We start from the raw sequence: 27,950 nt of genomic DNA, 5'->3' as shown, positions 1-27,950 counted from the left end.
AAAGGCAGCAGAACTGGTACTTTGAAGATTATCTGGGAGTGAATAGTACATTACATAACATGGTCTTGTCTTAATTGTGCGACAGAATCCTATGCAGCGCATGTGTATACACGTGTCATGGGGCTTTTGCATTGTTAAGGTGGTATGCTCACCCTTTCCATAAAGCCTGGGTAAATAAAGCCTGGGTCTGGTAGCATCCTTCCCCTGGAGGCCAGGGATGGGGCATGCATGGGGCACCTCTTCAGTTGTGCCATGGCTGCTACCACTAGCCCAGGAGCTGCGTATTGGGCAGTGGGGCTGTGCAGTTCACAGACCCACCAGCCACGCCTCTGCCACTCCCCTAGCGCATGCACATAAATGCCCCTGCTCCAATGGGCTGCCACGTTGGGCTGAGGAATTGCCATTGGCCTCTGTATTTGGCACTGGTGCGACCGCTGCTGGAATACTGTGTCCAGTTCTGGTGCCCACAATTCAAGAAGGATGTTAATAAACTGGAGAGGGTTCAGCGAAGAGCCACACGAGAAGGATTAAAGGATTAGAAAGAATCCTTTCATAGACTCAAGAATCTCAATCTATGTACCATAACAAAGAGAAGGTTAAGGGGTGACTTGATCACAGTCTGCAAGTACCTATATGGGGAACAAATATTTAATAACGGGCTCTTCAGTCTAGCAGAGAAGGGTCTAACATGACTAAATGGCTGGAAGTTAAAGCTAGACAAATTCAGACTGGAAATAGGGCATACGTTTTTAGCAATGAGTAATTAACCCTGGAACAATTTACCAAGTGTTGTGGTGGATTCTCCATCACTGACCATTTAAAAAATCAAGATTGGTTGTCTTTCTAAAAGATCTGCCCTGGGAGTTATTTGGGGGAGGTCCTATGGCTTGTGTTACACAGGAGGTCAGACTAGATGATCACAATGGTCCCTTCTGGCTCGGGAATCTGGGAAGCTATGAATTGTCCTGAGTGGCCATTTTGCAGCCTCACCTCCTCCGTCAGTCCTTCCGTGCTTCAGCCCTTCTTTTCCATGCCCTCTCTGCAGCTCCCTGGTTGCCGAGCTGCACGGTTCTTCCCCAACGCAAAGGACCCGAGGCCTGCCCTCTGCTCTAGCTGTGCCGGCACAGGCATCGCTGTTGGGCTGACACTGCTGGCAGGGCCAAACAGGAACTCAGCCGCCATGGAAAGGGGATGCAAAATGTAAGCAGCGTTGCGCATGAAACTACAGAGCAGCTGTCATTCCAAAGGGGACGGGACCTCAGCTGCCACTGAACCTGAGGGAGCATTGTGATTGGCATGGACTGTGAAATGTAACAAAGCCAGGAGCATTTGCACTCAGACCGTGGAGCATTGGAATTGCTGTACAGAGGGTGGAGATGTTACTGGAATCTGTCAAGAGGGAAGCGATCCAGTATTCAGAACTGCAGCGTAGGACCGGATTCCTCATTCCCCTGCAGTCATTTATCCTGGCACTAAGTGGGCATCAGACATTGCTCAGTCAGAACAGTCGCGCTTGCATTCTGCACCTGGCACTCAGTTTGCACTGCCGCACAGCAGCAGCTCTTGAAAGGATCTTTCTGCTTGCTTGCAGTGGTGTCGTGGCCCTGTTTATAAGTGAGGAAGAGGAGAGAGAGCAGAGCTTTGCTCTGTAGGCTGGGTTGATGCCGCAGATTTGTCCAAATTTCTGTTCCCATGCAGCATTCCGGAATGTGTGTTAACAGGGCTTCCGAGCTGACCTACTTTATCTGACACATATTTCACTGACAGAACGGCACATCGCCACGTTTGCCCAAAGAGCCAACTCATGTGTGTCCCCTGGGTGGAAATATTTGTAAGAAAATTACCTAAAATGGGATGATTTTTCACTCTTCTTCCCTCCCTCCCCTCCTTTTTCCTTATATTACCAAATGCATGTGGCGATCAGAACTTCCAGAGCAAACCCCTCCTTATTCGTGCTCCATGTTAAAGACTTAGTTTTTAGAAACAAAAAATGCTGTCCTTGTGAGAAGCAGTGGTGGGCATCATTTTAAATCACCAGCCAAGAATCCCCCTTCAGCCTTAGCTGTAATAACACCCCCCACCCCCAGCTGCATTTTTCTAATGCTCACTTTGGGTTTTATTTCTAAATTCGAGATGCTGCAGAATGCGATGTTGTCCGAAATCAAGAGACCAATATGGTCCAATGCCCAGTAGTTTGGGCGAGTGACATACAGGCTTCTCTGCACAGTTCTCCGAGGGTGAAATTCATGTAGGGGCAACCCAAAGCATAACCCTACCTAGATCTCACTTAAGCTCTCAATAATAAGGCTTAAGTGGACAATTCTGGCCTTTGGCATATGGATGACTTTTGTCCTCAATGCATTTTAATCTGTAACTACACTAACCTAGCTGCTGGAGCCCTCACCCCTGAACCCCAATTGTCAGATTCCCTGGAGAGACTGATTATGTGGACAGATGTGCGTTAAGGGCTATGCTGTGGTCACAAAACTTGTACCACTCCTGACCTTAGCCAGTGTATGACCCTAGATCTCCAGAGGTGAAAGGCTAATCCGTTCACCTCCTGTACTCACATAATGCTTCTGGATCCAGGGGAGCTGGCTTCAGAAATTAGAGCTGAGAGTTTCAAAAAAAGTTTAAGGCAATTAGGTACCTAACTCCCATGAGGCACCTAACTCCTTTAGGTTCTTTGAAAATCCAAGCCGAAATATTAGAGTTTGGGGAGTTGGGTGGGGGGGAAAGGAAATTCATGGAAGTAACACTGGGAGTATTTTTTCTGCTTGAAGTTACCACTAAGAGTCTCACATGATTAAAATGAGCCTCTTAACTCTGGGCTACACTACAGACTTAAGTCGACTTATGTGGGATCGACTTAGTCACCACGGTAATTACTGTGGCGATTCGTGTCCTCGCTGCCCTTTCTGTCGGGGGCGCACGTCCTTCCACCCACTTAAGGGGCAGTGGGGGGGGGGGGGCTGAGAGCCTGGACTCTCCGCTCCACGCAGCTCCCCACCAGGAGCCTGGCTGCCCACCAGGCTCTCTGCTCCCTGCCGGGAGCCTAGGCGGCTGCTGGGCTTTCAGCAGTGAGCTCGGAGCTTAGGTGCAGCCGGGCTCCCAGCGGGGAAAAGGGGGCTCGGAGCCCAGGCGGCACGCAGATTCCCTGCGGGGAGCTGAGCGCCTGGGGGGGCAGGGTGGAACCGGGACCCCAGGGGGCAGCAGGGTTCCCAGCGGGGAGCCAAGAGCCCGGGGGCAGCCAGGATCCCAGCAGGGAGCTCGGAGCCCACCTCCCACTCCAGGGTGACAGCCCCAGCTGTGAGCAGCTTTCTTGTCAATTTCACGGCTGCAGCACGGAGCCATGAAAATGACAAGAATGACAGCCCACAGCCAGTGTAATAACCCGCAGTGTCTACACCGACACTGTGTCGCCCCAACTACGCCGACATGAGCCCCACGCTTCTCGTGGAGGTGGAGTTATTATGTCGGTGTAGCAGGGCTGTAGTGTGGATACCGACATAATTAGGTTGACGTAAGCTGCCTTACGTCTAACTCTGTAGTGTAGACCAGGCCTCAGCGTGTTACCCTTTGAGCATAGAATCATAGAATATCAGGGTTGGAAGGGACCTCAGGAGGTCATCTAGTCCAACCCCCTGCTCAAAGCAGGACCAACCCCAACTAAATCATCCCAGCCAGGGCTTTGTCAAGCCGGGCCTTAAAAACCTCTAAGGATGGACTCTGCACTTGTCCTTGTTGAACCTTACCAGATTTCTTTTGGCCCAATCCTCTAATTTGTCTAGGTCCCTCTGTATCCTATCCCTACCTTCCAGCGTATCTACCTCTCCCCCCAGCTTAGTGTCAGCAGCTAACATGAGACCTTCCTGTGCTTTCTTTTACAAAAACTCTCCAGTCCCCACATTGTCTCTCAGTCTTTTATACCTTGCTCGTGCCCATGGGAGGTATCAGAGCACCTTGCGGAGGTGTCTTTGCACTGGGGAGTGGACAAGGGAGACTCTATGAAGAGGGGTTAAAGGCTGGACAGTTCATTTTTCTGCTACCTGAGGGAGGATTGATTGTAAAAGGTTTCAGGTGTCTTGGACACAGTCTATTGGTATTCTGCCTGCACATGTAGAGAAGGCACTAACGCCAAGTGCAGAGACTGTAGAGTAAGGATTGGGATTAATAGTAAGAGGCAGTTGAATTTGTGGGCTCCTGGGTATCACAAAACAAAGCCATCTGACTCATTCTTCGTAGAACAGAGAGCTGGCTCATTGATCCTGAGAGGCAGCATAGACTGCAGAAGAAAGAGATGACATTGCAAAATGCATGAGCTTGGGGAGCTGTTAAAGAAGTCAAATGTAAATGGACTTTCTATCAAAATGTATTTTTACCCTGAGTTGTCCCTTAGTAATGAGGTTTTACGCCTCCAGCCTTCTAATACCACTTTGCTTTCTGCTGGTTTTACTAAATTGTTTTATTAGCTTTAACTTCTCTGGGGCTTTTTAGTTTGTTCTCCATTTGTGTACGTTGCACTGGAATCTGGGCTCGGAACTGCACCTTACAAACCCTTTGATGGAAATGATAGAATCATAGGACTGGAAGGGACCTCGAGAGGTCATCTCAATCTCATCTCAACTCAAATGAGATCATTCAAGTTTCCTACATATGGTACCTCCAGCATCGTGATGACCATTAATGCCACTGCAATTCCAGTTACAAACCCCCTCTGATCTCCACTGAAACATGTCCGACTGGAAATACTTTGTACAAATTACACATAGGCATTGTAAGTTAGGCCTGAATGTCAGAATCTTTCCAGTTGTTCTTGCCACCTGCGTTTCAACCACTTCTCCTGTTAGTTCTGTACCACAAAAGGAGCATTCCCACCCTCCTCCTCCCCCCGACTGATAACCCTTTTCTCTGTCTGCATTTGGGAAAACAACCCCGCTTTAGTTTAGGTTGTAGATTTTAAGACCAGAAGGGACCATTACGATGATCTGTTGTGACTTCCTTCATAACACAGGCTAGAAACGTCACCCAGCACATCTGGCCCAACTTGTGGTGGACCTAGAGCACATCTTGTAGAAAGAGACATCCCAGGCTGGTTCAAAGTCTCCAGGTGATAGAGAATTTACCACACCTCTTGCTTATTTGTTCTAATGGTTAATGAGGGCACTGGGTATTTGATGTTTATATCAGCCAGAAATGAACGGCAGTTTTAAACAAGAGAAAGAGACAAGGCAAATGTCAATAATTTAATGGCCTTAACCTTTCAGTCTGGCTGGCTATTAAAATGCCTTGTAATGCCCTACGGGCCCATTGCTTTCGATTTATAGGGTTCCTTGTGAAAAGTTCCAGTTGGGCTATTGGATTTTGAAAATAATCTCATTGGTTAAGTGAAACTACTGTCGTCACAGTGCACTCTGGAACGGCCTCTCTTGGGAGCATCATCAGGCCATAATAATAAGTCAGTGATGTCTGAGCTCAGCTTCTCCACTCTAGGACACAGGCCCTGTTACTAGCAAGAGCAGACAGAGGGGGGCGGTGTATTGTCTTTGCTCTTGCGTCAAACCCCTTTTTGATTTGACACAAGATTTTGGTGTCGCTCAGCTCCGGCTAGTAGATAGCGCTGACTGTCAGACCCACGTCCCCCTTTTCTGTAGGACCAACTGGCTTCAAATCAATCTTTGCCCTTTGCCATTGATGCTACGTACTTCCAGCTGGAAGGGTGGGATATGGGAACTTCCTTAACTCAGTATGTTGGACAGTGTTCAATGAAAGGAGAAGGGGATCTTAAGAGCAGAGAGCAATTTAGGCACCCTTCTCTCAGGGCACCAAGAACATCACCTTAGTAACACAGAGTCTAAGGCGGCTCGAAAATGTTCTGTCAAAATTGGTTTTTGACAGAAAATTGGATTTTGTACAGCGAGAATTTTTTCACAAGTAGTGTCCACTTTCTGTGGAAACTGTCCATTTTTCATCAAAAAATGAATGCCTGAAAACCAAAATACTTTAATTTGGAGTGCCGCTGCAGTGCACTATGGGAGATATAGCTTAGGTACCTCATGTTCCCATTCTTTTGATACGGTCTCCCACAGTATTCTTGCCAGCAAGTTAAAGAATTATGGATTGGATGAATGGACTATAAGGTGGATAGAAAGCTGGCTAAATCGTCAGGCTCAACGGGTAGTGATCAATGGCTTGATGTCTAGTTGGCAGCCGGTATCAAGCAGAGTGCCTCAAGGGTCGGTCCTGGGGCCGGTTTTGTTCAACATCTTCATTAATGATCTGGATGATGGGATGGATTGCACCCTCAGCAAGTTTGCGGATGACACTAAACTGGGGGGGAGAAGTAGATACGCTGGAAGGTAGGGATAGGATCCAGAGTGACCTCGACAAATTGGAGACAAAAGAAATCTGATGAGGTTCAACAAGGACAAGTGCGGAGTCCTGCACTTAGGACGGAAGAATCCCATGCACTGCTACAGGCTGGGGACCGACTGGCTAAGCGGCAGTTCTGCAGAAAAGGACCTAGGGGTTACAGTGGTCGAGAAGCTGGATATGAGTCAGCAGTGTGCCCTTGTTGCCAACAAGGCTAATGGCATATTGGGCTGCATTAGTAGGAGCATTCCCAGCAGATCGAGGGAAGTGATTATTCCCCTCTATTTGGCACTGGTGAGGCCACATCTGGAGTATTGCATACAGTTTTGGGCCCCCCACTACAGAAAGGATGTGGACAAATTGGAGAGAGTCCAGCAGAGGGCAATGGAAATGATTATAGGGTGATTCCTTCCTGACCCTTGCGATAGTCAGCTCAGGAGATTGAGAGCTTGTCTACATGGTGCTTTAGTCCACACCAGAGGGGTGTAAATTTAAGTCTGCATAAGCATATCACACACTAACTGGCCTATGTGGACACGGCTGAGATGCACTAAAAGTTTCTTAATGCACATTAATGTAGTTCTGTTTCAAACAGTACTATGATAACCCATACTAGGGAACTTTTAGTGCACACCAGCAGGATCTACACAAGCCAGTTAGCTCATAACACACTAGTGCAGACTAAAATTTACACCCCTCTGGTGCAGACTAAATGCACTATGGAGACAAGCCCTGAGCGTGATCACGGGTGACATGCAGGATTTGGAGACTCACGGGGTGCCCTAAACTGGAGTCCTCCTGCATGGTAGCTCTGGCCTAGCTCACCCTTTGGACCTCTGAGGAGCCAAGGTTCAGTAGTGAAATCCAGGAATCTAGTGTTGAGCACTGAAAAGGAAAGAAGACCCTTGTGCAGAGATGAGTGCAGATGTTATTGTCTTTTAGGGGCTGTATTAAAATGTAAATTACAGCTAATGTCATCTTACCGGGAAGAAAAGCTTTTGGAATAAATTGCCTACTTTAAGGTTGCAGTGAGCTGCAGTGGCTGACAAAAATGCTTCATGACAGGCAGTAATTAGCAACAGAGGGTTCTAGCGGATGCCCCCCTTTAGCATGTAAAGAAAAAAAAATCCCTTTGCGTTATCAAAGAGATCACCACCGAATCATATGCAGCTGCTCTGAACTCTTTCCCAACCTCCAGCCCAGCACTGCCAAACTCCCCAACGTGACTTACCCATTCAGTTAAATCCCATTAGCCTCCTCCCAGCATGTTCCATAATTCAGCAAGGCTTGGTTTGCATCCTAGCATTGTGGGACTTGCAGGAGAGCTTTGTAACCTATCTACTTCCATGCAAAATTAATGCGATCCCAGTTTTCATCTGTAAGCTGATGAATACTGTATGTTCTTAATCACCCAGAGGCTGCCCTCCGGAGACTTCTTATTTATGCAGGAGTCAAATGCTTGAGGTTCTTCTGAAATCGGCTTTCAACGCTCTCGTTCCAAAGTAATGCATGCAGCAGAGTTTCTGGACTCTTGTGGCCTTTTCCAAATCCCCCTGAAGTCAATGAGAATCTTTCCATTGACCATAGTGGGGTTTGGATCAGGCCCTTATATAATCTGGCAGATGTTTGCAACTATTTTTGGAAAAGCTTTTATTTAAGTTTTCATGCATTTAGGCAGCGTGGTTCAAGGAGTCTCTGCTCCGTCATTTCAGCTCCGCTGCCCCACTCTGGTGTTTGTCCAGTGTGAACGGAGGGCCAGCTGATCAGCTCACATCAATCAGCATTAGGGTGATCAGATGTCCCGATTTTATAGGGACAGTCCCGATTTTTGGGTCTTTTTCTTATATAGGCTCCTGTTACCCCCCCCCACCCTTGTCCCGATTTTTCACACTTGCTGTCTGGTCACCCTACTCAGCATAGCTGCCTTAAAGTCCCTGGAGCATTGCCCATTTACACCAACTGAGGATCAGTCCCTTAGCCCTGAAATGGTTTGTAGGAAAAGTGGATTTTCAGTGTCATTGTTGTTTCAGACTCTACTTCTAATGAAAAGATTCACAGTCAAGAATAAGGCCTGGGGTCTACACTACAAAATTAGGTCAGTTTAACTATGTTGGTCAGGGGTGTGAAAAATCCACACCCGTGAGTGGCGTTGCTAAGCCCACCAAAGTCCCCATGTAGGCAGTCCTAGGTCGACAGAAGAATTCTTCCATCAACCTAGCTACCATTTCTTGGGGAGGTGGGTTACCTACACTGACGGGAGGGGTTCTCCCATCGGCGTAGGTAATGTCTACACTCAACAGCTACAGTGGCGCAGCTGTACTGGTTTGGAGTGTAGACAAGCCCTAAGTAACAAAGAGACGTTGGCTTCTGCAGACCTGCTGCCGCTCCTTTTACTGCTACTCAGCTTCATGCTGACTAGATAATCATGCTTGTCGCTAGCAGATCGGTAAGGAAAATGGAAAGCTCCTAAACTCAAGGAATAAAGACCAATCTAGTAAGCCACACCATAGCTCAGTGGTTTGAGCATTGGCCTACTAAACCTAGGGTTGTGAGTTCAATCCTTGAGGGGGCCATTTAGGGAACTGGGATAAAAAATCTGTCTGGTGATTGGACTAAATGATCTCTTGAGGTCCCTTCCAGCCATATGATTCTATGAGCAAGAGAGGTGTGCTTCACTTGAAAAAAGCAAGCAACAAAATCCAATACCTGAGTTGCATAGAAGTAAAAAGACTCCTAGCAAAGTATCCAATTCTCCCATTATAATGCCCTCCATTTTCAGCACCTGACCAGTATCTGTGCAGCACCGCGACACTGATTTGTGTGTGTATGCGGATTAGATGGATCTAGCAGTTGGGGGGTTCATTGCAAACCCACACTTTACAGAGAACCAATCTCAGGTTACTATCTTGCTTCTGTTTCAGTGATTGCCTGGGAGTTACGGTTACAGTTATATAGGGGGATAGATAACTGCCCTGATCATTACACTTCTCACTTCATCATTAGGAAAAGCCAAAGGAAAACTCCGTGTCACCAAGGGCCAGGTTTATCGGTGATGAGTCCAGCCATTTATGGATGGTACAAGCATAACGCAATTCAGGCCCCTGCAGCTAGAGCTCGTGTAACGCCAAAAAACTCGGTCATCGGGATTGAACCTGGGGCCTTTGGAGCTTAGTGCATGAGCCTCTACAGCATGAGTGAAAAGCCAACAGGCTGTTAGCTAAGGCTGTAGAGCAGATTCATGATCTCTCTCTCAGTGGTCTTGGTGCCACTAGCTGGGACAGAACACCACACCCAGGAGGTGTGTGAGTTACACCAGCTCAATATCTTCAGCCAATCCAAGGTTCTGGAGGGATCTTATGGTTCCAGAGATGTCCATTGCATGACCAGCTACAAATGTGGGCCCACCTTTCAAGGGCAGGCCTTCCCTGTGCTGGCTGCGTGGCCTTTGAAGGGTTACCGAGGCTCTCCGTGAAGTGGGTTTGGAGCTAGACATTGAAAAGGGTAATTGCCCCGAGCTAAGGAGGTGTCGAGCGGGGGAAGGGGGCTCGTTTCATTGAGATTCAGTTTGCCTTCTCTTTAAATCTGATACACCTGCCTTCTTTGGGACCAATGGAGTCTGCTCTCCTCCCAGCACCCTTCCCCGGGTGGCCCCTCTGGCCCAGCTGTGGGCACTGAGTGAGGGGCTCACCAGAGCGCTAGGCATGGGGGCCGTGGCAATTACTGCATCCCAAGGGGGCCTTTTCCCTTCCCCTGGCTGTTAAACACAGTGAAGTACCAGAGCCCACTGAACTAGGGCATAAGGGACATAACGGGGCTGAGGTGTGAGGACGCACAGCTACTAGCGAGGCCGGGCCCACTCCATGTGGCGCTCTGTCCCCCTCTGGTGGTGACTGGGTCACATAGAGACGTTGATGGGCCACTTACAGCCCAGACCTACTGAGTCTTTCAGCTCAAGTAGTTGCCGCTTATGCTTCTTAGAGCCAAAGGTCCCGGGTTCTGCCCCTGCTCCTGATAACCCACCCAGGGGTGTGGTGTGACATCAGCACATGGGATGGCCCTGGCGCTTACTATGGATGAAATCCGCTCCGATTCAGGGGGGTAGCGCCTGCCGTGGCACTACTGGGGAGGTCTCTGGGCCAGCGCAGAGGTGGTGGTATTTCAGGAAGAAGTCACAGGAGTCAGCCCAACAGAGATCCAGGGCCTAATTCCCTGTTCAGAGGCACGGAGGGACAGCAGCTGCTCTCCCAGCCCAGAGACTGGAGTAGCAATGCAAGAGGGTGGCTAGGTCTGGGGCTGGATTTTGCCTCTTCTCCTCACACACCTAAGGCCTGATGGCGTGGGACGCTGCACTGGCCCTGGAGTTCACCTTACCGCTGCTCTCTGCAGGAACAGAGCGAACCCTGCCTAGCGCCAGCTGCTGCTTGCAGCATATGCACAGGGGGCCCTGACCTCACCCTCGGGGCCTGGTGGGCACCTTAACTGGCCACCCCTGCTGGTACGCAGGGACGCACAGGAAATAAGTGCTGCATGGTCGTGCTGAGGACTCCAACGTGGCCTGGTCCCTGGCCAGCACTCCCACACAGCACAGAGCCGGAGTTGGCCTTGTGCTACGGTAGCCAAAGAAAGCTGCACCCCAGAGGAGTGTGTGGCCTTCGCACAGTTATTCAGGAGACTGCTGGGGCTCTGAACTGCCCCCTCCCAGCCAAAGAGCTCCCAGTCTTACCTGCTGTTGCTCCCATGCCCTTTAACAACACAGGCGAGCACTGAGGTTGGGGTGGGGGGGCGATTCTGTCCATTAGAAGTATAAGAGGAAATCTGCGTTGGGATGGGGATATGTCAGTACAAGCAGACGGGGATTTGTTGCTCTATTGCTTGGTACAGTCATGAGGGCAGGGTTTGTTTTCCCATCCTTGGGGTTCGGGGATTCTGAGTGAAAGATGGCCACTCCCAACATGTTCCTAGACACGGGGACTGTTCTTAGCAGTAGGTCTTAGAGCCACGTTCCAGGCAGCCGGACGGCAGTCGGTGCTGTACCATCGAACACATGCATGCAAGTAGGGAAGTGGCATCTGGGGACAAACCCTCAAGTCCGTCCCTGGGCTGGATCGCATCTCCAGACCTGCCAGTGGGGAGTCCCCTATGTGTGTGGTTCATCCCTCCTGGGCTTAATAGGGAGGGGGCAGTCTCCCCTACAGAAGCACCCCCCCCCCAGAAGGGCACTCCATGGGCTCCCTGTCAGCACTCAGGTTTCTCCAGCCAGTGGATGGCCCAGGGACACCCCTTCCATGGGGATCCCACCTCTGAGGAGAGGGACCAGGGAAAGGAATACAGAGGGGGGAACAATGGGGATTTGGCTCTTCCCTTCTCCCAGCCCCTCCTACCTCTCCCCACACACACACAGATCTCCAGGCCCATGGAGTGCCCTTCCGGGGGGAGGGGCATGCTTCTGTAGGGGAGACTGCCCCCTCCCTATTAAGCCTGGGAGGGATGGACCACACACATAGGGGGCTCCACATGCATGGTTCCAACGTGTCATTGCTCAGGCACTAAGCAGCACAGCTTTTGTATGCGTCGCCCCAGCGATGCCGGAAGTGGAACTGAGGAACCCATGTAAAATCGAGGCTCCCCCATAGATGCATGTGCCCAGAGGGGAGCTCAGTCCCACGGATCCTGGCTTGGGGGACACGGAAGGCTGGAATGCTCTCTCTGGGTGCGCCCCACTTTCCCCCCATAATCACAGGCGCCCACCCGTCGGAGCTCCCGGGAGCTCTGCTTTGGAAGGGCAGGATTGGGCCAGCTGTTCACTGCCAGATTCAAAACTCCTAACCTACTGGCAAAACCCGAGGAATCTCTGCTTCCCCCTCTGCCCTGGGAAAATCCTCCCTTCCCTCCGGGGGGGGGGGTGTCCAGGGCAGCTGTGGGACAGGGGAGCCCCTAGCAGCACATCTGTGCACAGAAGCAAGGGGGATGGGCGCCAGAGTAGAGGTCAGGGTGACTGTGTAGACGCTTCAGGGCGCTGGTCAATCCAGTGGGATCTGCAGGTTTGAAGTGGTGGAGCCCCCAGCCTCTTCCCTGGGGATGCAAGCTCCTGCGGTCCCTCCTGCTCGAGCGGATGAATTACAGGGAGGCCCTGCAGCTACAGACTGGGTCCGCCTTTGTGGTGTGAGTGCTGGACCCAAAGTGCAGGACAATTGTGCTCACAGCTGAACGCTCAGCTACACAGCGTCTATTGACATACGTGGGAGTTTCATTAATCCTGCTTCATAAACGTGTTGGACCTGGTCCAGGCCCAGCTAATCACCCTGCTGATGACAATCGTCAATGTTTTGACTTTGCATAATATTGTAGGTTTAAAATTCCCATGTTCAGTCTAGTGCTTCATCCGCACACATCCAGTGCCTGAGCTCTGCAGTGCAATCCGTATATACATTTGCATTGTCTATTGCACGTACGCTTCGGTGTGTTCTGCTTCGCAGCGAGTAACACAGACAGTGCATGAAGCGTGCAAGGCCTATGTGAACCAGCATTGGGCATCTGATCTGCAGTAGGCCCCCGGGTTAGACTGACTTGCCATTGACCTTAGTCTCTCCTTGAAACCATTTTCTTAATTTAACGCTTAGCTAAAATAAAACGGTCTGAGATTTACATGCATTGCCAGGTATAGCAGATGGTGATTCCACTGATGATATTATTAAAGCATTGACTTTGTAGGGAGAAGCACATGAATTCATTATCCGGCGAGAACTGAACCGAGATTTAAGCTGCAAAAAAGATTAGAAGATAAAGATTGTTTTGCCAATCCCATATTTGTTGCCTCCCTAGCAGTAGGCGCATTTCCCAGGGGAGCGTTTTCACAGCAGGATGGGATGAAGGGGAGGCTGCTGCTTTTATGTGCATTTGGCATGGCGTTTACACAGCCCCTCCGTGGTCCGACCGACAGAGAAACATGCAGTCTCTCCAGGTGCGTTGGTGTTTGTGGTCGACGTGCACTTTAGGAACCAGAGCAGGTTCCATGACTGGGCAGTGACTGCTTATCCTGCAGCGCAGCCGTATGGCCCGAATCAGGTCACCTGAATGGTTGCCATTGAGGAGAGAATCTGAGAAGGCCACGGGGTCGACATGGCCGCGGCTGGCCCAAGTCAGCTGACTCAGGCTCGTGGGGCGTGGGTTGCACAGCCACAAATCTGCGGTATAGACGTTTGGGCTTGGGCCGGAGCTCAAGCTCTGAGACTCTCTGTCCTTGCAGGATCCCAAAGCCCGGGTTCCAGTCCAAGCCCAAATGTCTACACTGCAATTCGACAGCTCAGCTGCCTGAGGCCCGCGAGCCTGAATCAGCTGCCCCAGGCCGGCCTCGAGTTGTGTACTGCAGTGTAGACGTCCCCTTACTTACCCCAGAGTACCATCACTGAAGACTGGGGGATTAGAGGGGGTTTAGAACCGAAGCACCTGAGACAAGAATCTGGCCCAAGGAGTCTTTTGCACCCACTTTGCCCGACATAAATGACTAGACCAGGTTACAAGGCAGCAGGGAATCAGCCCCAATGAACCAAGAAGCTAAGGGCTAATGAGAACCCATGCGGGGTCTCGGGACTTGTCATGTGCTCGACACAATGGCGAGAGCAGCAGAGATGGCTTTGGAGTGAGGTGCCAAGTCCCAGAGGAGCAGTGTTAAAGGTATAGACGGGATTAGATTTGTATTGGCCAGTGAGCAAGTTGCTCTCAGCTTATTCAGGTGATGAAACTCTCGGGGCCCAGTCCTACTTCTGTTTCCCCTGGACAGTGCAGGAGCTTGGTTCCCCTGGCCATTGTAAACTAGCCCTAACGATGCTCTGAAGTGGTTTAAAAAGCTGGGCGGCAGAGCAGAGGCAGGCCTAGGGACTGGGGAAGTGACTAGGGAAACCATCCTGACGCCTTTGCTAGCAGGGAATCTGTTTACGCGCCGTTCCCCTGAAAGGTAAAGCAAACTTTAGCCCCCTGAGTTTAGGGCCAGACATTGTGCTGCAAACAGCTGCTGTGCATGGGGCTGTGGTTAAAACTGGTTAATTGAAAATGTCAAAGTACATCAAGCGACCGAAATGAGTGGAAGCAGTGACCTTCACTCGCTGCAATGCGCTCTGGAAAGAACAGCAGCCGAGCCAGGAACGACACTCCCCAGGAGGCACCAGCTTTTTGACAAGAGCCAAAGCCCAGTTCATAAGCCTGGGTACAGAGGAGCTTCTTGAGAAATTGCTGGCGGAAGGAATAGAAGCGTTGTGAGGGGCTGGTTGGTGTTAGAAGACAGTGTATTTATATCTTATCATTTGTATTACACTTGTGCTCAGAGGTTCTATGCTAGGCATGGATCAAACCTATAGTGAGAGACAGTCCCTGCCCCAAAGAGCTCACAATCTAAATAGATAAAGGAGGGAAACTGAGGCACGGAGAAGGGATATGATTTGGGCATGGTCACACAGTTTGTCAATGGCAGAGCCAGGAGTAGAACCCAGGGCTCCAGTCTACTGGCCTGGCCACTAGGTCGTGCTCCTCCCTCTCAGGATAATCATTTCAGCTCATTTGGGTATCCAATTAGCATTGAATTACATCTTCCTCATAATTATAGGGAAATCTTCAATATGTTTAGGGCAAAACTCTGATGTGCCCTTCTAATTGCCATGCCTTGGTGAAGGCAGCCTCTCTGCATTATATCCTGGCCTTGAAAGATAGATAACCCATCGCTAGGATGATTTAGTTGGGGATTGGATGATTTAGTTGGGGATTGGTTCTGCTTTGAGCAGGGGGTTGGACTAGATGACCTCCTGAGGTCCCTTGCAATTGTAATATTCTATGATTCTACTGCATGCTGCCACAAAATTAAAAGCAAACTAGCATTCACCACTTTGGTATGGTGGAACATACCAAAAAACAATGTGTGAGCTCCCCCTGCTGGTTTTACCTCAACAGTGCACTAGTTAACACTGTTTCCGGAGCTGTGAATGCTCTTGTGTTGATATGGTTAGGGTTGCTGGTGCATGGACAGCCTAGACCTGATTCTCTTCTCCGTACATTGGTGCAACTCCTGACTTCAGTGAACTTAGACCTGGTTTGCATCAGTATAAGTGAAAGCAAATTCAGACCCAGAGAATTAAACCAAAGGGGATTACCCTGGCTTCAGTTTCACCGCAATCAAATCGAATGTAATGTTTTCCTGGAAAGAGGGATAAAACCAGCAAAAGGGTTTTTTGCACACAGTGGAGAGTCAATACAAATCAGGCGCTATATAGAAAATTATTTGTTGGCAATTCTTTAACTAATGCATTGCTGCATAAGTGGGCATATCAGCCTGAGTGACATGGAGCTCTGGACAGTTTTCAGTGTGGTAGGTAATTATGTATAGGTGGTTAAATTATACCTGAGAAATACAAGATCTCACTGATTGGCCTGAAAGAGTAATCGCACAGTCACATTGAGTGCAGAAGATTAGAGCGTGCTTCATTTCACCTTACGGTATCTGAGCAATGAGGATGGTTGGGTGATACATTTCACTTGTCATCAGATGAAGCTACCTTGCCAATAGTGCTGTCTATCCAAATACCTGGCTGGTGAATCACAGGTACATAGATACTGAGGTGTAACTACTGTAGCGATGAATGCAAAACTGTGACCTCGGGATTTCTCCAGTTCCATTTACTGCAGGCTTTTCAAATGGTTTGTTGCTGCATATGCTGATGGAACATCCCATCAAAGCCCTGGCTGGGATGATTTAGTTGGGATTGGTCCTGCTTTGAGCAGGGGGTTGGACTAGATGATCTCCTGAGGTCTCTTCCTAATCTTCTATGATTCTATACTTTATTGTCTGTATGACACATTAAATAAATAGGATCTACTGAATCGGTTAGCTTGATTGAGGCCTAAAGGAGAACTTTACAGAGCTTTGAGCTCTTTTTTTTAAAAAGTCTTAGACCTGCCATTGGCACATTCAGCCAAAAGGATAAAATTACTCTCACTGATCTGTGCTACAGATCTCTTATCCTTAGTGAAAAATCTCTATTGCGTATTCTGTGCATAAAACTTCCATTGACATCAGTTGAAGTTCTGTATGCTGAATAAGTGCAGAATATTCAGCAAAAATCCATCATGGCAGGTAAGAGATTGGCAGTAAAGGTTAGAGGGGAGAATTTTGCCCTGAAGTGCTAGCAAGCAGTAAGCACTGTACAATGTAATATATTACATTATATCAGTCACTAAAGCCATCTTCCAGAATTCACTATCAGGAGACCCAAGTGCCAGAGCTGAGAAAGATTGACTCATTCCAGTGACTCACAGTGAAAAAGCACCATAGGCTGTGGGGAAGGGTCAAAGATGGGCATGTTAATGTTCCAGTTACTAGGACTCAACACAGTGATGATCTGTGATTCCTGCCGGTATAGACATCTGGTATAAATTGCTGCTCTTTTTCTGGGCAGATCAGGGTCAGTGCACCCATTTGTATTCCACCACCAGGGTCATGCAGCACTTCCATTTCTAGGAATCCCCTACAATTGAACTGATGCATCTTCATTGAGAACATGGTCTGGAGAGCCACAGGGAAAGTCACATAAAGAAGTAGTGATTTTACAGGGGCTGTAAAGAGAGATGTAGTGATTGTATCTGTGGAGTGCTAGGCGTTCTTGCAGATGGATTCTTGCTGGTCATTTGTAGGTAGCACTAAGTAATTCACCTTGACCTGTCCTCCAGATCTATGGATTAATTTGCATGTGTTTCCACGGTTCTCATTACCCAGTGACACCAGTGATTGCATCCTGCAAACGTAGGGCCGGCTCTGATGTGCCCTGTGCCGCGGACTCAGCACTCAGCACCCTGCAGGACTGAACAGTTGATTATTCGTTGATCGAAAAATATAAACTGCAACATTATCAGATACTAGCTGTAGTACCACCTAGTTCTTATCTAGCACTTCCCACCTGTCGCTCTCAAAGCAGAGGGAGAGCTGAGCTGAGCTGTGCAGAGGTGGAAAGAGTTGATGGAGAAAGACGTCGCCCCTGGAATAAAGGAAGGCGGCATCTGAGGACCCTATTTTTACTGACAGCACTGGCATTCGGGAAGAAGTTACTTTCACTACAGCCCACCACTAAGGGAAGGAGGCAGTGTAGCCTTGTAAGTAAATAGGGCACTGGACTGGGATTTAGGAGACCTTGGGTCTAGGCCTAGCTCTGTTCCTGGATGCCCTTGGGCAAGCCACTTCACCAATCTGTGCCTCAGTTTACCGATCTGTAAAATGGGGATTGTGATACTGACCTCTTTTGAAAAGCACTTTGAGATCTGCTGATGAAACATGCTAGATAAGGACTAGGTCTTATTACTGCTAATAATAATCGATAATGTTGACGTTTATATGTGTTTAGTTTAAAAATACAGGGCCGGATCCTCAGCTGATAAACTGGCACGTCTTCCTTGGAGACAGAGTCACTCCACTGATCGGCACCAGTTGAGGATGATAGGAATTAGGTAGCCCCCTTTTAGAATAATTTGGAAACCCTCTAGTGGATGTCCCTGTCTTCTGCTGCAGAAGCCACTAGAACCCAACCAGCTGTGTCTATCTGTAGCTGGGCCACGTGTGTTGTGTATAGCGAGTAAACAGTTATTTGGAACTCAGCTGTTTCTGTGTTGCTTCCTCGTATTAATGGTGTGCAGAGAGCAGAGCTACATCTAACCCACTAGTTTGAATAATGAATCCAATGCCAGTTGTGTGCTCTTCATGGATTCAGGGCTCTGGAGTCCAATTATTTAGCTCCTGTCTTTGATGTTCTCTTTAGTCTTTTGCTCCCATCCTTTGATAGATTTCTTCTGTCTCATCCTCTCATGGTCTGATCCTGTTCCCAATGGCAAAGCCCCTGTTAACTTTTGGGGGGCAGGCGCATTCCCTTCAACCCTCATTGCTTCCACTTGCACTTGGAAACTCTCTTCTCCTTGTCTTGTTGCAGGTGGTACGAGACCAGATCTCTCACTGCACAGTCAAGCTGCGCCAGACCACAGGCCTGATGGAGTACTGTCTGGAGGTCATCAAAGAGAATGACCCAAGTGGGTTTTTACAGGTGGGTGTGTGGCTGTTCACTTCCACGTGCCGTTGGAAGGAAGAGCTGGGCTGGCTGGGAGAGCGAGCGAATGCAGATCCAGAGGCCACATTCATCCCTGGTGGAACTGGGGTGACGTCAGTGGAGCTACACCACGGAGGTGTACGGCCCCAGGTTGATTGGTCCATATTCATTGTCATTAGAAGAATGTGCCGATCCCATCAGGAATATTTAGGCACTAGATAATACTTTGTCCTGCCTTGAGTGCAGGGGACTGGACTAGGTGACCTCTCGAGGTCCCTTCCAGTTCTGTGATTCTATGATATATGTGTGTGCGTGAGTGTATATATATAAGGTCTAAAAATACTTTGTAAAGGATTAGTAAAGCTCTACATCACCCCCATCCCCTTACTGCCACCAGCATAGGAGCCATGTCAGGGGCCTGGCCAAGGAGAGGAGACATGGCCAGCAGCAGTGTGCTTCTGCTTTCTAGTGTAACAGGCCCCACTGTTACCAGCTAGGGTAAGGTTGCTCTCCCTTGCACCACGGGCTGATGCAGCCCCAGTGATTTGTGGGGTGCGGAAGAGGGCTCCAAGGTGTCATACTGGATTGGGCCCAGTATAGTCATCTAGGCTAGGGAGATTTTCTTCCCGCCATTTTCAGTCTAGAATAGTAACAATGTTAAGAAGATTCCTTAGTAATTTGGGGCCCTGTCCTGTTCCACTGGAACTCAGCAGCTAAACTCCCATCACCTGTAGCATGAGGAGGATCAGACCCTGTATTAGCTGTGTATTTCTAGAGATATTACTTGTCAATGAAGACCGAATAAGGGAGACACATCTCTGTGCTCTAAGAGTGTGTACTGCTGGCTGGTCACGAGAAACGCAGCGGCACTAGCTATGAGACAGGTCCTGATACCCTTAACCCACGTGAGTAGCACCTTTCTCTGCATGATTTCAATGGCACTGTGCAAAATTACTACTCATTGTGAGCAAGGACATCAGAAACTGGCCCTCTGTATGGAGAAAAAATCTTACATGGACGTCAGAGACTGAAACAGGCTGGCGAAGGCTGTGTGTAAGGTCGGAAGCAAAACAGGAATGAATTCGCCCTGTGAGAACACTGGCTTACACAGACATTGGGAGAAAAGTTTGGAGGAAGATTCATATTGTTTCTCTAGAATAAATATTACAATACGCAGCCCTCAATGGGAGACAGACTCAATACATGGCTCACAAGAACAATAATAGTTCATAAGAATCAGCCCCAGCTCCCACTGCAGCCAGTGAAAGCCCTTGCATTGACGTCTCTGGGCATTGGGTCACCCTCATAAGATGGCATTGATTCATTTGGCCTAACTAAGATGCTCGGTAGCTCCAGATACATGATTTGGTTCTGATTGAAGTGATTTACAAATCTGAACCTAAAATGAATGGCCCCGGTAGAGCCCTTGGGTGACACCCTGGCCCCATTGAAGTTAACGGCAAAACTCAAGTCACCGTGAAACTTTAGTGATACCCAAACTCAACGTGGGCCAAGCCTTTGATTTCAAGCCCTGTTGACTTTTACCGTCATAAAGAACCAGCTCTTTCTAGGGCACAAAGCACTTGCCGGAGTGGCGTGTAATAGCTGAGGGTGTGGTCTTTGTTGCCATCAGATTTCCGATGCTCTGATCAGGAGAGTGCACTTGACCGAGGACCAGTGGGGAAAAGGGACGCTGACCCCAAGGATGACCACAGACTTTGATTTGAACCTGGACAGTGCGCCTTTGCTGCAATCCATCCATCAGCTCGACTTTGTGCAGATGAAAGGTAAGAACCTATCTTCAGTACATTTAGCAAATAACACTCACCTGTCATTGGCTTGTGCTCAACACAGTCTCTGGGTTTAATGAAAAATCACCAGATGTACAGGGGCAACACATTGGAGCTAATTTTATCTACTACGGACTTTGTTTTTTAAGATATTTGTTCCGTTACAAATAAAAATTAAGAAGGTGGGTTTAAAACCTCAGAGAAGGTCCTGTGGTTAAGCAACTGTACTGAGCTGGAGTTCCAGATTCAATACTCAGCTCTGCCACAGACTCCCTCCAGGGCCTTAGTTAAGTCACTCCATCGTGCTGGGCCTCAGTTTCCGAGCTGTGAAGTAGGGGTAGTAACCCTTCCTTTCTGCCACCCTTTGTGTGTAGAGGATAAGTTTCTGGAGGCAAGGACTGTCTCTTCCTCAGTGCCATGTACAAACAGTTGACAATGGCGGGGCCGCCCGTGTTTCGCAGGAGGGGCTCAGCAGTGGGATCTGATGTAATACCTTCCCTCCAAAAAGGCCAGTGCACTTCACAAGTAGTAATCACTTTCGCCTCACAACACCCATGGATATCAGGGTTACTAAGCCACGGCCCAAAGAGGCTGAATGACTCGTATGAGGCCACTCAGGAAGTCAGAACTAGCCGTGGTTTTCTTGTTTTCTTTGCCTCCTGGCTCAGTTTTGTCTTAACCACGGGAACATCCAGCTGTCCCTGCATCTCTGGCTCCCCAGGGTGTACTCTTCGAAATGAGAGTCAGGGACAGCACGGCTGCACCTAGCCATGCTTTGGAAATAGTCCCGAACCCATGATGCTGAGGCCGCCTGCTCCCCAATTTGTGCAGATCTCGAAGGAGAAGAGGTTTTTCACACTTGAGCCAAATCCTGCTGGACTGATTGATGCACGCTGTCCCTTTGGCTTTGGTGGGAATTCTCACGTGTTTTGAAGCAGTATAAAGAAATGCCTACATCCCTACACACATGCCCACAGCTCACACACACGCTGCTGAACGGTGGTTTGCATTGCCTAGATAACGGGCTGTCTGTCTCCAGTTTGAATGTCTTGACTGAAAGCACAGCTTTCAAACCAGAATGCAAATTTGCCTGAGCCCGAGAGCGTTATCATCTCAGACATGCCAGAAACATTCTGCATGCTACATTATAGCAAAGAACCTCAACATCCAGATCATTTGGCTTTTTCCTTGGGGTTTTTTTTGTTTGGTTTTGGTTTTTTGGGGGAGGGGGTGTTTTGTTTTGTTGTTTGTTTTTTTAAGCACTTCAGCTTAATTTTAATTTCCTCCTGATTCTATTCTCTCCTCGTGGGCAACTGGTTCTGCTGTGGTCTACCCCTGCGAAGTCTCATTAATTCACAGAGCGCAGAGATCCGGCACAACCGGTGAGCAATTTCTGACTTGTGAAGTCCCTGGCAATTGAAAGAAGATGCTAATTGGCTGTGACACGGCAAACTGTGATTGGGTGGAGCCAAGCTTACACCTATTGTCTGCTTTGGCATACGTTCAACAAAGGGCCAGCTCTCATCTGGTGTCCATTGGTGTAGCTGTATGGACTTCAAGGTCACCAGCTCAGGATCTGGCCCTGTGTATTCATTGTTGTCTCTACTGGATGTTCTGATGTGCAATTAGTTGATACATGACAAACACCTTGACAATTAGGCACAAAAAGCTCGTAACCACGTGCTCCCTCTGCAGTGGTAACGATTTGCAACAATGGGCCCCATCGTTATTAATTCACTGAATGTGTTTAACATAATAGCATTAATCGTGATGGACGCATCTGTCAAAAGCACACCCATGACTCACCATGAGTTAACTGGACCATTGTTTTAAAGCCACGGCAATATTTTTAATAGAGTAGTGAAGACTGAAACTCAGGTCAAACTCAATCAGGGCTGAACTTTCTCTGCAGCTTGCACACAAATCGTGTAGGCCGTGAGAAGTCTCCTTCCTCCCTTGTTTTAATAATTTAGCCTAAGGGTATGTTTTTAATTAGTAAAAGCAAGTCTGCTGCTGGCTTAGCTGTCTTTCCCTTTGCATTAAGATCACACGGAATTCACCGGAATCACGTAACTGGGCAACCACACAACGAATACCATTTCCAGACATGGGCCAGGAACGCCATAGGCCTGAGCAATAGGTGCTGCGCAAACTGCACCAACCTATGGGGAGGCCCTGGGTCTCAGAGGTTCCCCTCAGAGCTACAATCCCGCTGCTGCCCCGTCTTGCGCTGGGCAGGAGTAAATTGCTTCAGTCTTTAAAAGCATGCGGCATGCTCCAGCTCGGCTGGCTGGCATGGGGGAGTGAGGGGTACAGCTCTGCCCCTCCCTGAGTGCTAGCTCAGGGGACAAGCAGCGGGTGCGCACCTGCTGCCCTCTCCCCACTACTTACTCAGTTTGGAGGGGCAGGGCCTTATTCTTCTCCCTTTGCAGCTGTGTTAGAGGTAGCCCCGAATGGCCATATTCTGGAGCTCTGATATTGGATGTGAGATGATTGAGCCCCTCCCCTTCCTTTCGGAGCTAAGTAATAATGGAAGGAAATGGCGGCTCATGCTGGGACCATACCTAGCATGCTCGGCGAGGGAGGGACAGGCCGAGAAAGGGCCCGAAAGGAATGAGGCGAGTGAGTGGGAGTGCGCTTCATCCCTGGAGAGTACAGCAGAGTCTCCTGTATAGACAAGCTATTGGGGGGGTGGAATACATTACCTAGTGCTCAGCCTGCCACGTAGAAAGACCCCACCCCCTGTGGGCACATAGGATATGGACGTAAACGGGCTGGTTTCCAACCTGCTGCTGCTGATGCCACCTTAACGGCTGGCGTATATGCTCCTCCACATAGCCTGCCACCAGCGCAGTTGCACCCTCTGCGGCGGTGGGACCAGGGGCGCATTGCCCACCAGGGAGAGGAAGCGCCATTTCAGTTCTTCAGAACACAAAACTACTGAGGCTAACCCCAGGGAGCAGCTCCTGCCCTAAGGCACAGATGTGGGAGAAGGTCCTGAGCTGAGATACTGGGTAAAGGGGGAACAGATCGGAATTGAAGAATGGAAGGGAACATGCCAGGCATTGGAGCCATAGGGAACAAACTGCTGGGAAAGGACGACGTCTCACTGCTGCTGGAGAAAAGCCTGTTCGCAAAGCGCACCGGAGAAGCCATCCGAGACAAATAGTGATAACCCCGGGGAGGCTGCCACAGACATTAGCCACATGGCTTAATGTCTCCCAGGTATGGTACCTGGCTTGTGATCTGGCCTCTTGGTGCTGCTCCTGTGGTGCTAGGGGGCCATTAACAGGGCAGCTGCAGATTCCTCCAGCGTATTTGAATCCCAGCATCTGGCTTCTCTTTTCCCTTTCTTGTTAGTTCTGTTTCCTCCTCCGGCGTTCATACCTTTTCCTTTGCACACCGTCCCTACTACCTGCCGCCTCCCATTCACCTCCCCTTTGTGCCTTTCCTGTTCCGTTCTTTTAGGACTGAGAAGGCGAGACAATCTGGGGAAGCCGTGAAGCAGACAGACCACACCAGAAAGGCCGCCAAGTTGCTGCTTTGCTGGGATGCACCTTTAAACGGTGCCAGCTGCAGCACAGCTGCCAGCCTGTGGCTTTGGGGATCTTGTGAGATGGGGAAACACAGAGCTGCGCATTTGTTGGTGTGTCAGAAGCTGGAGATCTGGTCTGCCACCAGGCTGTTGGAGAATGAGAGTCATTCTGATATTGAGGGACTTCAGCCACCCGGGCCTGTGGGCCCAGTTTAGACAAAATTTGCCAAGAATCAGTAAAACCCCTGGCACCAAGATTGCCCCAAACGCAAAGCCTCCCTTCACCCTCAGCGGAGCAGGCAATCCCCACTCCCAGTGCTGGAATAGCCGCAGTTTACATGTTCAGGTGTCTGACGTACCCACTGACTTATGCCGAATAAGACACTTAGCAGTTGTCCCTCCTTAAAACCTGCCTGTGCTGTGACGCCTACACATCACTCCCATCTGGCACTAATTCAGCAGGTGACCCGCTGTGACTTCTGCCCAAAAAGTTTTGATGCAGCCGAGCTATACGTGTGGAATCATTAAAAGTAATTCCTTCTCCTCTCCCCCTGGCAGACTGGCTTGTAATACATATCATTGCTCTCCTGTCGTGCAAGCTGGCAAGTGCTATATAGATAGGGAACGGGGCTGACTATGTGAAGTTTGGACTAAGGGAATGTGTGGGGTGTTTCCCCTATGGTAGAGAAAAGGTGGTAGTAAATGTTTCAGTAGAGAGGTTAAGTATCACGGTGGGGTCAGCTGTGTGTGAGGAGAAGAGGGTCCCCTTTCCCTGTGGGGTCTCACCCCACATCTTTTGTAGAGCAGGAACAGACCCTCCTTCCTTTTACTTGTTTATTGCAGATGAGCTAATGCTCCTGCTGGAGCAGAACATACCATGAAATGCCTTTTTGTCTTGGGCAGGAGCACACAAGGAGGTTTGGCTATGGGCTATTTAGCCTTTCTCCTCTCCGTCGCTGGTTCTAACCCAACAAAGACTGGAGATGGAAAGTAGTTACCGGCTGATCCCTGTTTGGCGGCCTCCGTGAAATGAATTTGTTGCTGTGGTTTCAGTACACTTCCTAATGGACATGGGCACCGACAAAACCCACCCCTACAACTGACTCTGGCAATTTGCTTGAGTGAGTCAGCAAAGAAGCCCAGCCATGAATGCCCCCGGGGTACGTCTACACTGGAATAACAGACCCGCCGCTCAGCCGCGGCTGGCCTGGGTCAGCTGACTCAGGCTGCGGGGCTGTAAAACTGCAGTGTAGATGTTTGGATTCAGGCTGGAGGCCAGGCTCTGGGACCTTCCCCCTTGCAGGGTCCTAGAGCTCGTGCTACAGCCCAAACCCGAACATCTACACGGCAATTTTACAGCCAAAGCCCTGTGTGCTTGAGTCGGCTGACCTGGGCCACCTGTGGGTGTTTAGCTGCTGTGTAGACGTATCCATGGAGTCCACACTATGCTCCCCTCTGGAATGGTAACTGTGGGTTGGCTGAGGTACAGTGGCAAGACTTTGTGGTGAGGATCGTTGGCCAACGTTGGTCGACAGCAATGTCCACCCAGAACATTTACTTGCACTAAATTAGCACAATTGAAAACATATTTATCTCTTGTTATATGTGGCTCACCGCACCCATCACAGTGACACCCTCCCCCCCTCCGAATTACTGCTCCTTCATGACCCACCGTGAGGAAGATCAGGTGCACTTCCAGCCACAAGTCATCACAAAGGCCGTGAGCCCAACTCACCACTCCGCTAGTCTATCGATACTGCTGTAACTCTTTTGATTGCAATGAACTTGCATGGCGGAAACCTGGGGTAACAGAGAGGTGAATTAGACCCACTCTTTCCACTGACGCTACAACCAGTGGCAGTGTTCTCATCCGGGAATGATAATGCCTGTCCCTCTGCAGCCAGACTCTCAGAGTACATCGGGGAGGTGCTCCTATGACCTTCCTGGTCTTTGGTTATGGCGTTGTGATGAGTGGATTAGGCATGGGAGCCTTACTCTCATAGGTGGGGGCATGGTGCTATAATTTCACGCTCATCCAAAATTTATTAGAAAGAAAATGTAAGAGAAAATGAAGTAGCCCCAGTAAAATTTCACGTTGACAAGCCGATGAAAACCCAAATTCTGCAAAGCTTCTGATGGTAAGTAAGTTGAGAAAACAGTCCCTTCTTGTTCCTCCATGCCGCAGTCCCATGAGATTTTACTTTTAATCCAGCGTGAAATGCAGGCTGGGTAACAAAGTTATAAACATGGCCTCCATATATCGGAGAAAATGTGCATGCGTTTACGTGCCTCACAGCAATTTGAATGCACTTGCTATGCCTGATGTCCACTGTGGTCGTAGAAGCCAGGGTTACACTAATTTTTGTTTAGCTTCCTCTCCAGTGCCGGCACCCCCGATCCTACAGCTAGAAGAATGTTGCACCCACAACAACAGCGCTACGTTGTCCTGGAAACAGCCCCCTTTGTCGACCGTGCAGGTGGAAGGATATATTCTAGAGCTGGATGATGGGAATGGTGGTCAGTTCAGGGTAGGTATTGAGAGCACCTGTTCCATTGATAAAACATGCCTTAGGTGGAAGACAATGCCAGTGATGAATGAGCCACACCAGGAGCATTGCCGATAAACAGGAAGCAGGCTTCCATTCTGCGGAGATACACCGGGCCGGAGAGCCTGCCACTGCCTTATAGAATCATAGAACTCTTCAGCCTCGTGCACTGTTTTCACTCAGGTTACACAGATGTAAACGATTCCACAAGGCGCAAGACAGTGGGCAATCAGGCCGGTTTTGTCTTGTTTTTAGAAGAGTTCATTTGTTGTTTATTTCTATATAGCAGGGGTAGGCAACCTAGGGCACGCATGTCAAAGGTGGCACACGAGCTGATTTTCAGTGGCACTCACACTGCCCGGGTCCTGGCCACCAGTCCGGGGGGGCTCTGCATTTTAATTTAATTTTAAATGAAGCTTCTTAAACATTTTAAAAACCTTATTTACTTTCCATACATATATATTATAGACTTATAGAAAGAGACCTTCTAAAAACGTTAAAATGTATTACTGGCAGGCGAAACTAGATTGGATTAGAGTGAATAAATGAAGACTCGGCACATCACTTCTGAAAGGTTGCCAACCCCTGCTATACAGTATAAGCTTCCCCCGGATTTGAACTGAATCTTTCACTTTTTGTCAACAGCTTCAGTCCAGTTTTTATTCCAATGAATATTCTTATTGTGATGGACTTGATGCGGGAATCGCTGGCTGATAGTCTGTGGCCTGTGTGACCCAGGAGATCAGACCAGATAGCCAGAATGGTCCTTTCTGGCCTTAAAAGTCTGTGAATCTGGGGATTGACAACACAGCTGCTAACCTGGCATGGGGAAATGGTCTCACAACAATCGACTGTAGACACCAGTTCAGAGATTGTTGAAACTATCAGCCAAAGAGTGCTTGCCATGATGGAAGACACCGTACAGTTGCTCTGTAGCAGTGGCTGGGGATAGATTATTACACAGGGCCTACCAATTCTACATGAGAGCCACTCCTGCAGAGATACAGTGGTGATAGCAGGACCCTGAAGGGAAATGGCTTCCCCTGGTAACTTTCATTGTTAGGCGGTTAAGTTGTTGGAGTCTCTAGCCATAACTGCATCCATCAGGTTCCCTCTTGGAGAAACTCTCTCTCTCTCTCTCTCTCTCTCTCCACTTTTCATTTCAGACATTGTATCTAATTCTCTCCTTCCCTTGGAAGGATCCCTCCTGTGGCTGAACAATTTAAGTTACACGGGGGCTAGGTGACCAATAGCCAGTCATGGGATCAGGGGAGCACAGAGGTGGCTGAACCTAAAGATTGGCCTCCAATTTTTTTTAATAAATTTGTATTCCTGCCTTTTTTATCTGTACGAAAAAATTTCCAAACTCCAGGTGGACTTTTCCCTTGTTTTCAAATCCACTTCCAAATGCACTTGCACTGCAAATACTCACAAAATCCCGCCCCTGGTTATGCTGATCAGTCTGACTCCCTTGCATCTGAAGAAGTGGGTTTTTTACCCACGAAAACTTATGCCCAAATAACTCTGTTAGTCTTTAAGGTGCCACGGGACTCCTTGTTTTTTTTGTGTGGATACAGACTAACACGGCTACCCTCTGATAGTCTGACTCCCTTTATTTCCCATTGTTGTCGAG

The 27,950-nt window shown here is 49.0% G+C and overlaps 1 protein-coding gene across 1 annotated transcript in view; it reads left to right on the top strand.

Moving 5' to 3' along the window:
- TRIM9 (tripartite motif containing 9) overlaps positions 1-27,950 on the top strand; it is a 130,481-nt gene that overhangs the window by 75,405 nt on the left and 27,126 nt on the right. Inside the window, exons 4-7 of the mRNA XM_065403238.1 lie at positions 18,333-18,443; positions 20,080-20,233; positions 21,580-21,618; positions 26,142-26,299. Coding sequence (XP_065259310.1) covers positions 18,333-18,443; positions 20,080-20,233; positions 21,580-21,618; positions 26,142-26,299 — 462 coding nt within the window. The remainder of the gene's footprint in view (positions 1-18,332; positions 18,444-20,079; positions 20,234-21,579; positions 21,619-26,141; positions 26,300-27,950) is intronic.

The sequence above is a fragment of the Emys orbicularis genome, chromosome 4 (assembly GCF_028017835.1).
Source record: "Emys orbicularis isolate rEmyOrb1 chromosome 4, rEmyOrb1.hap1, whole genome shotgun sequence".
NCBI lineage: Eukaryota > Metazoa > Chordata > Testudines > Emydidae > Emys > Emys orbicularis.
This window is presented reverse-complemented; position numbering and strand designations above follow the sequence as displayed.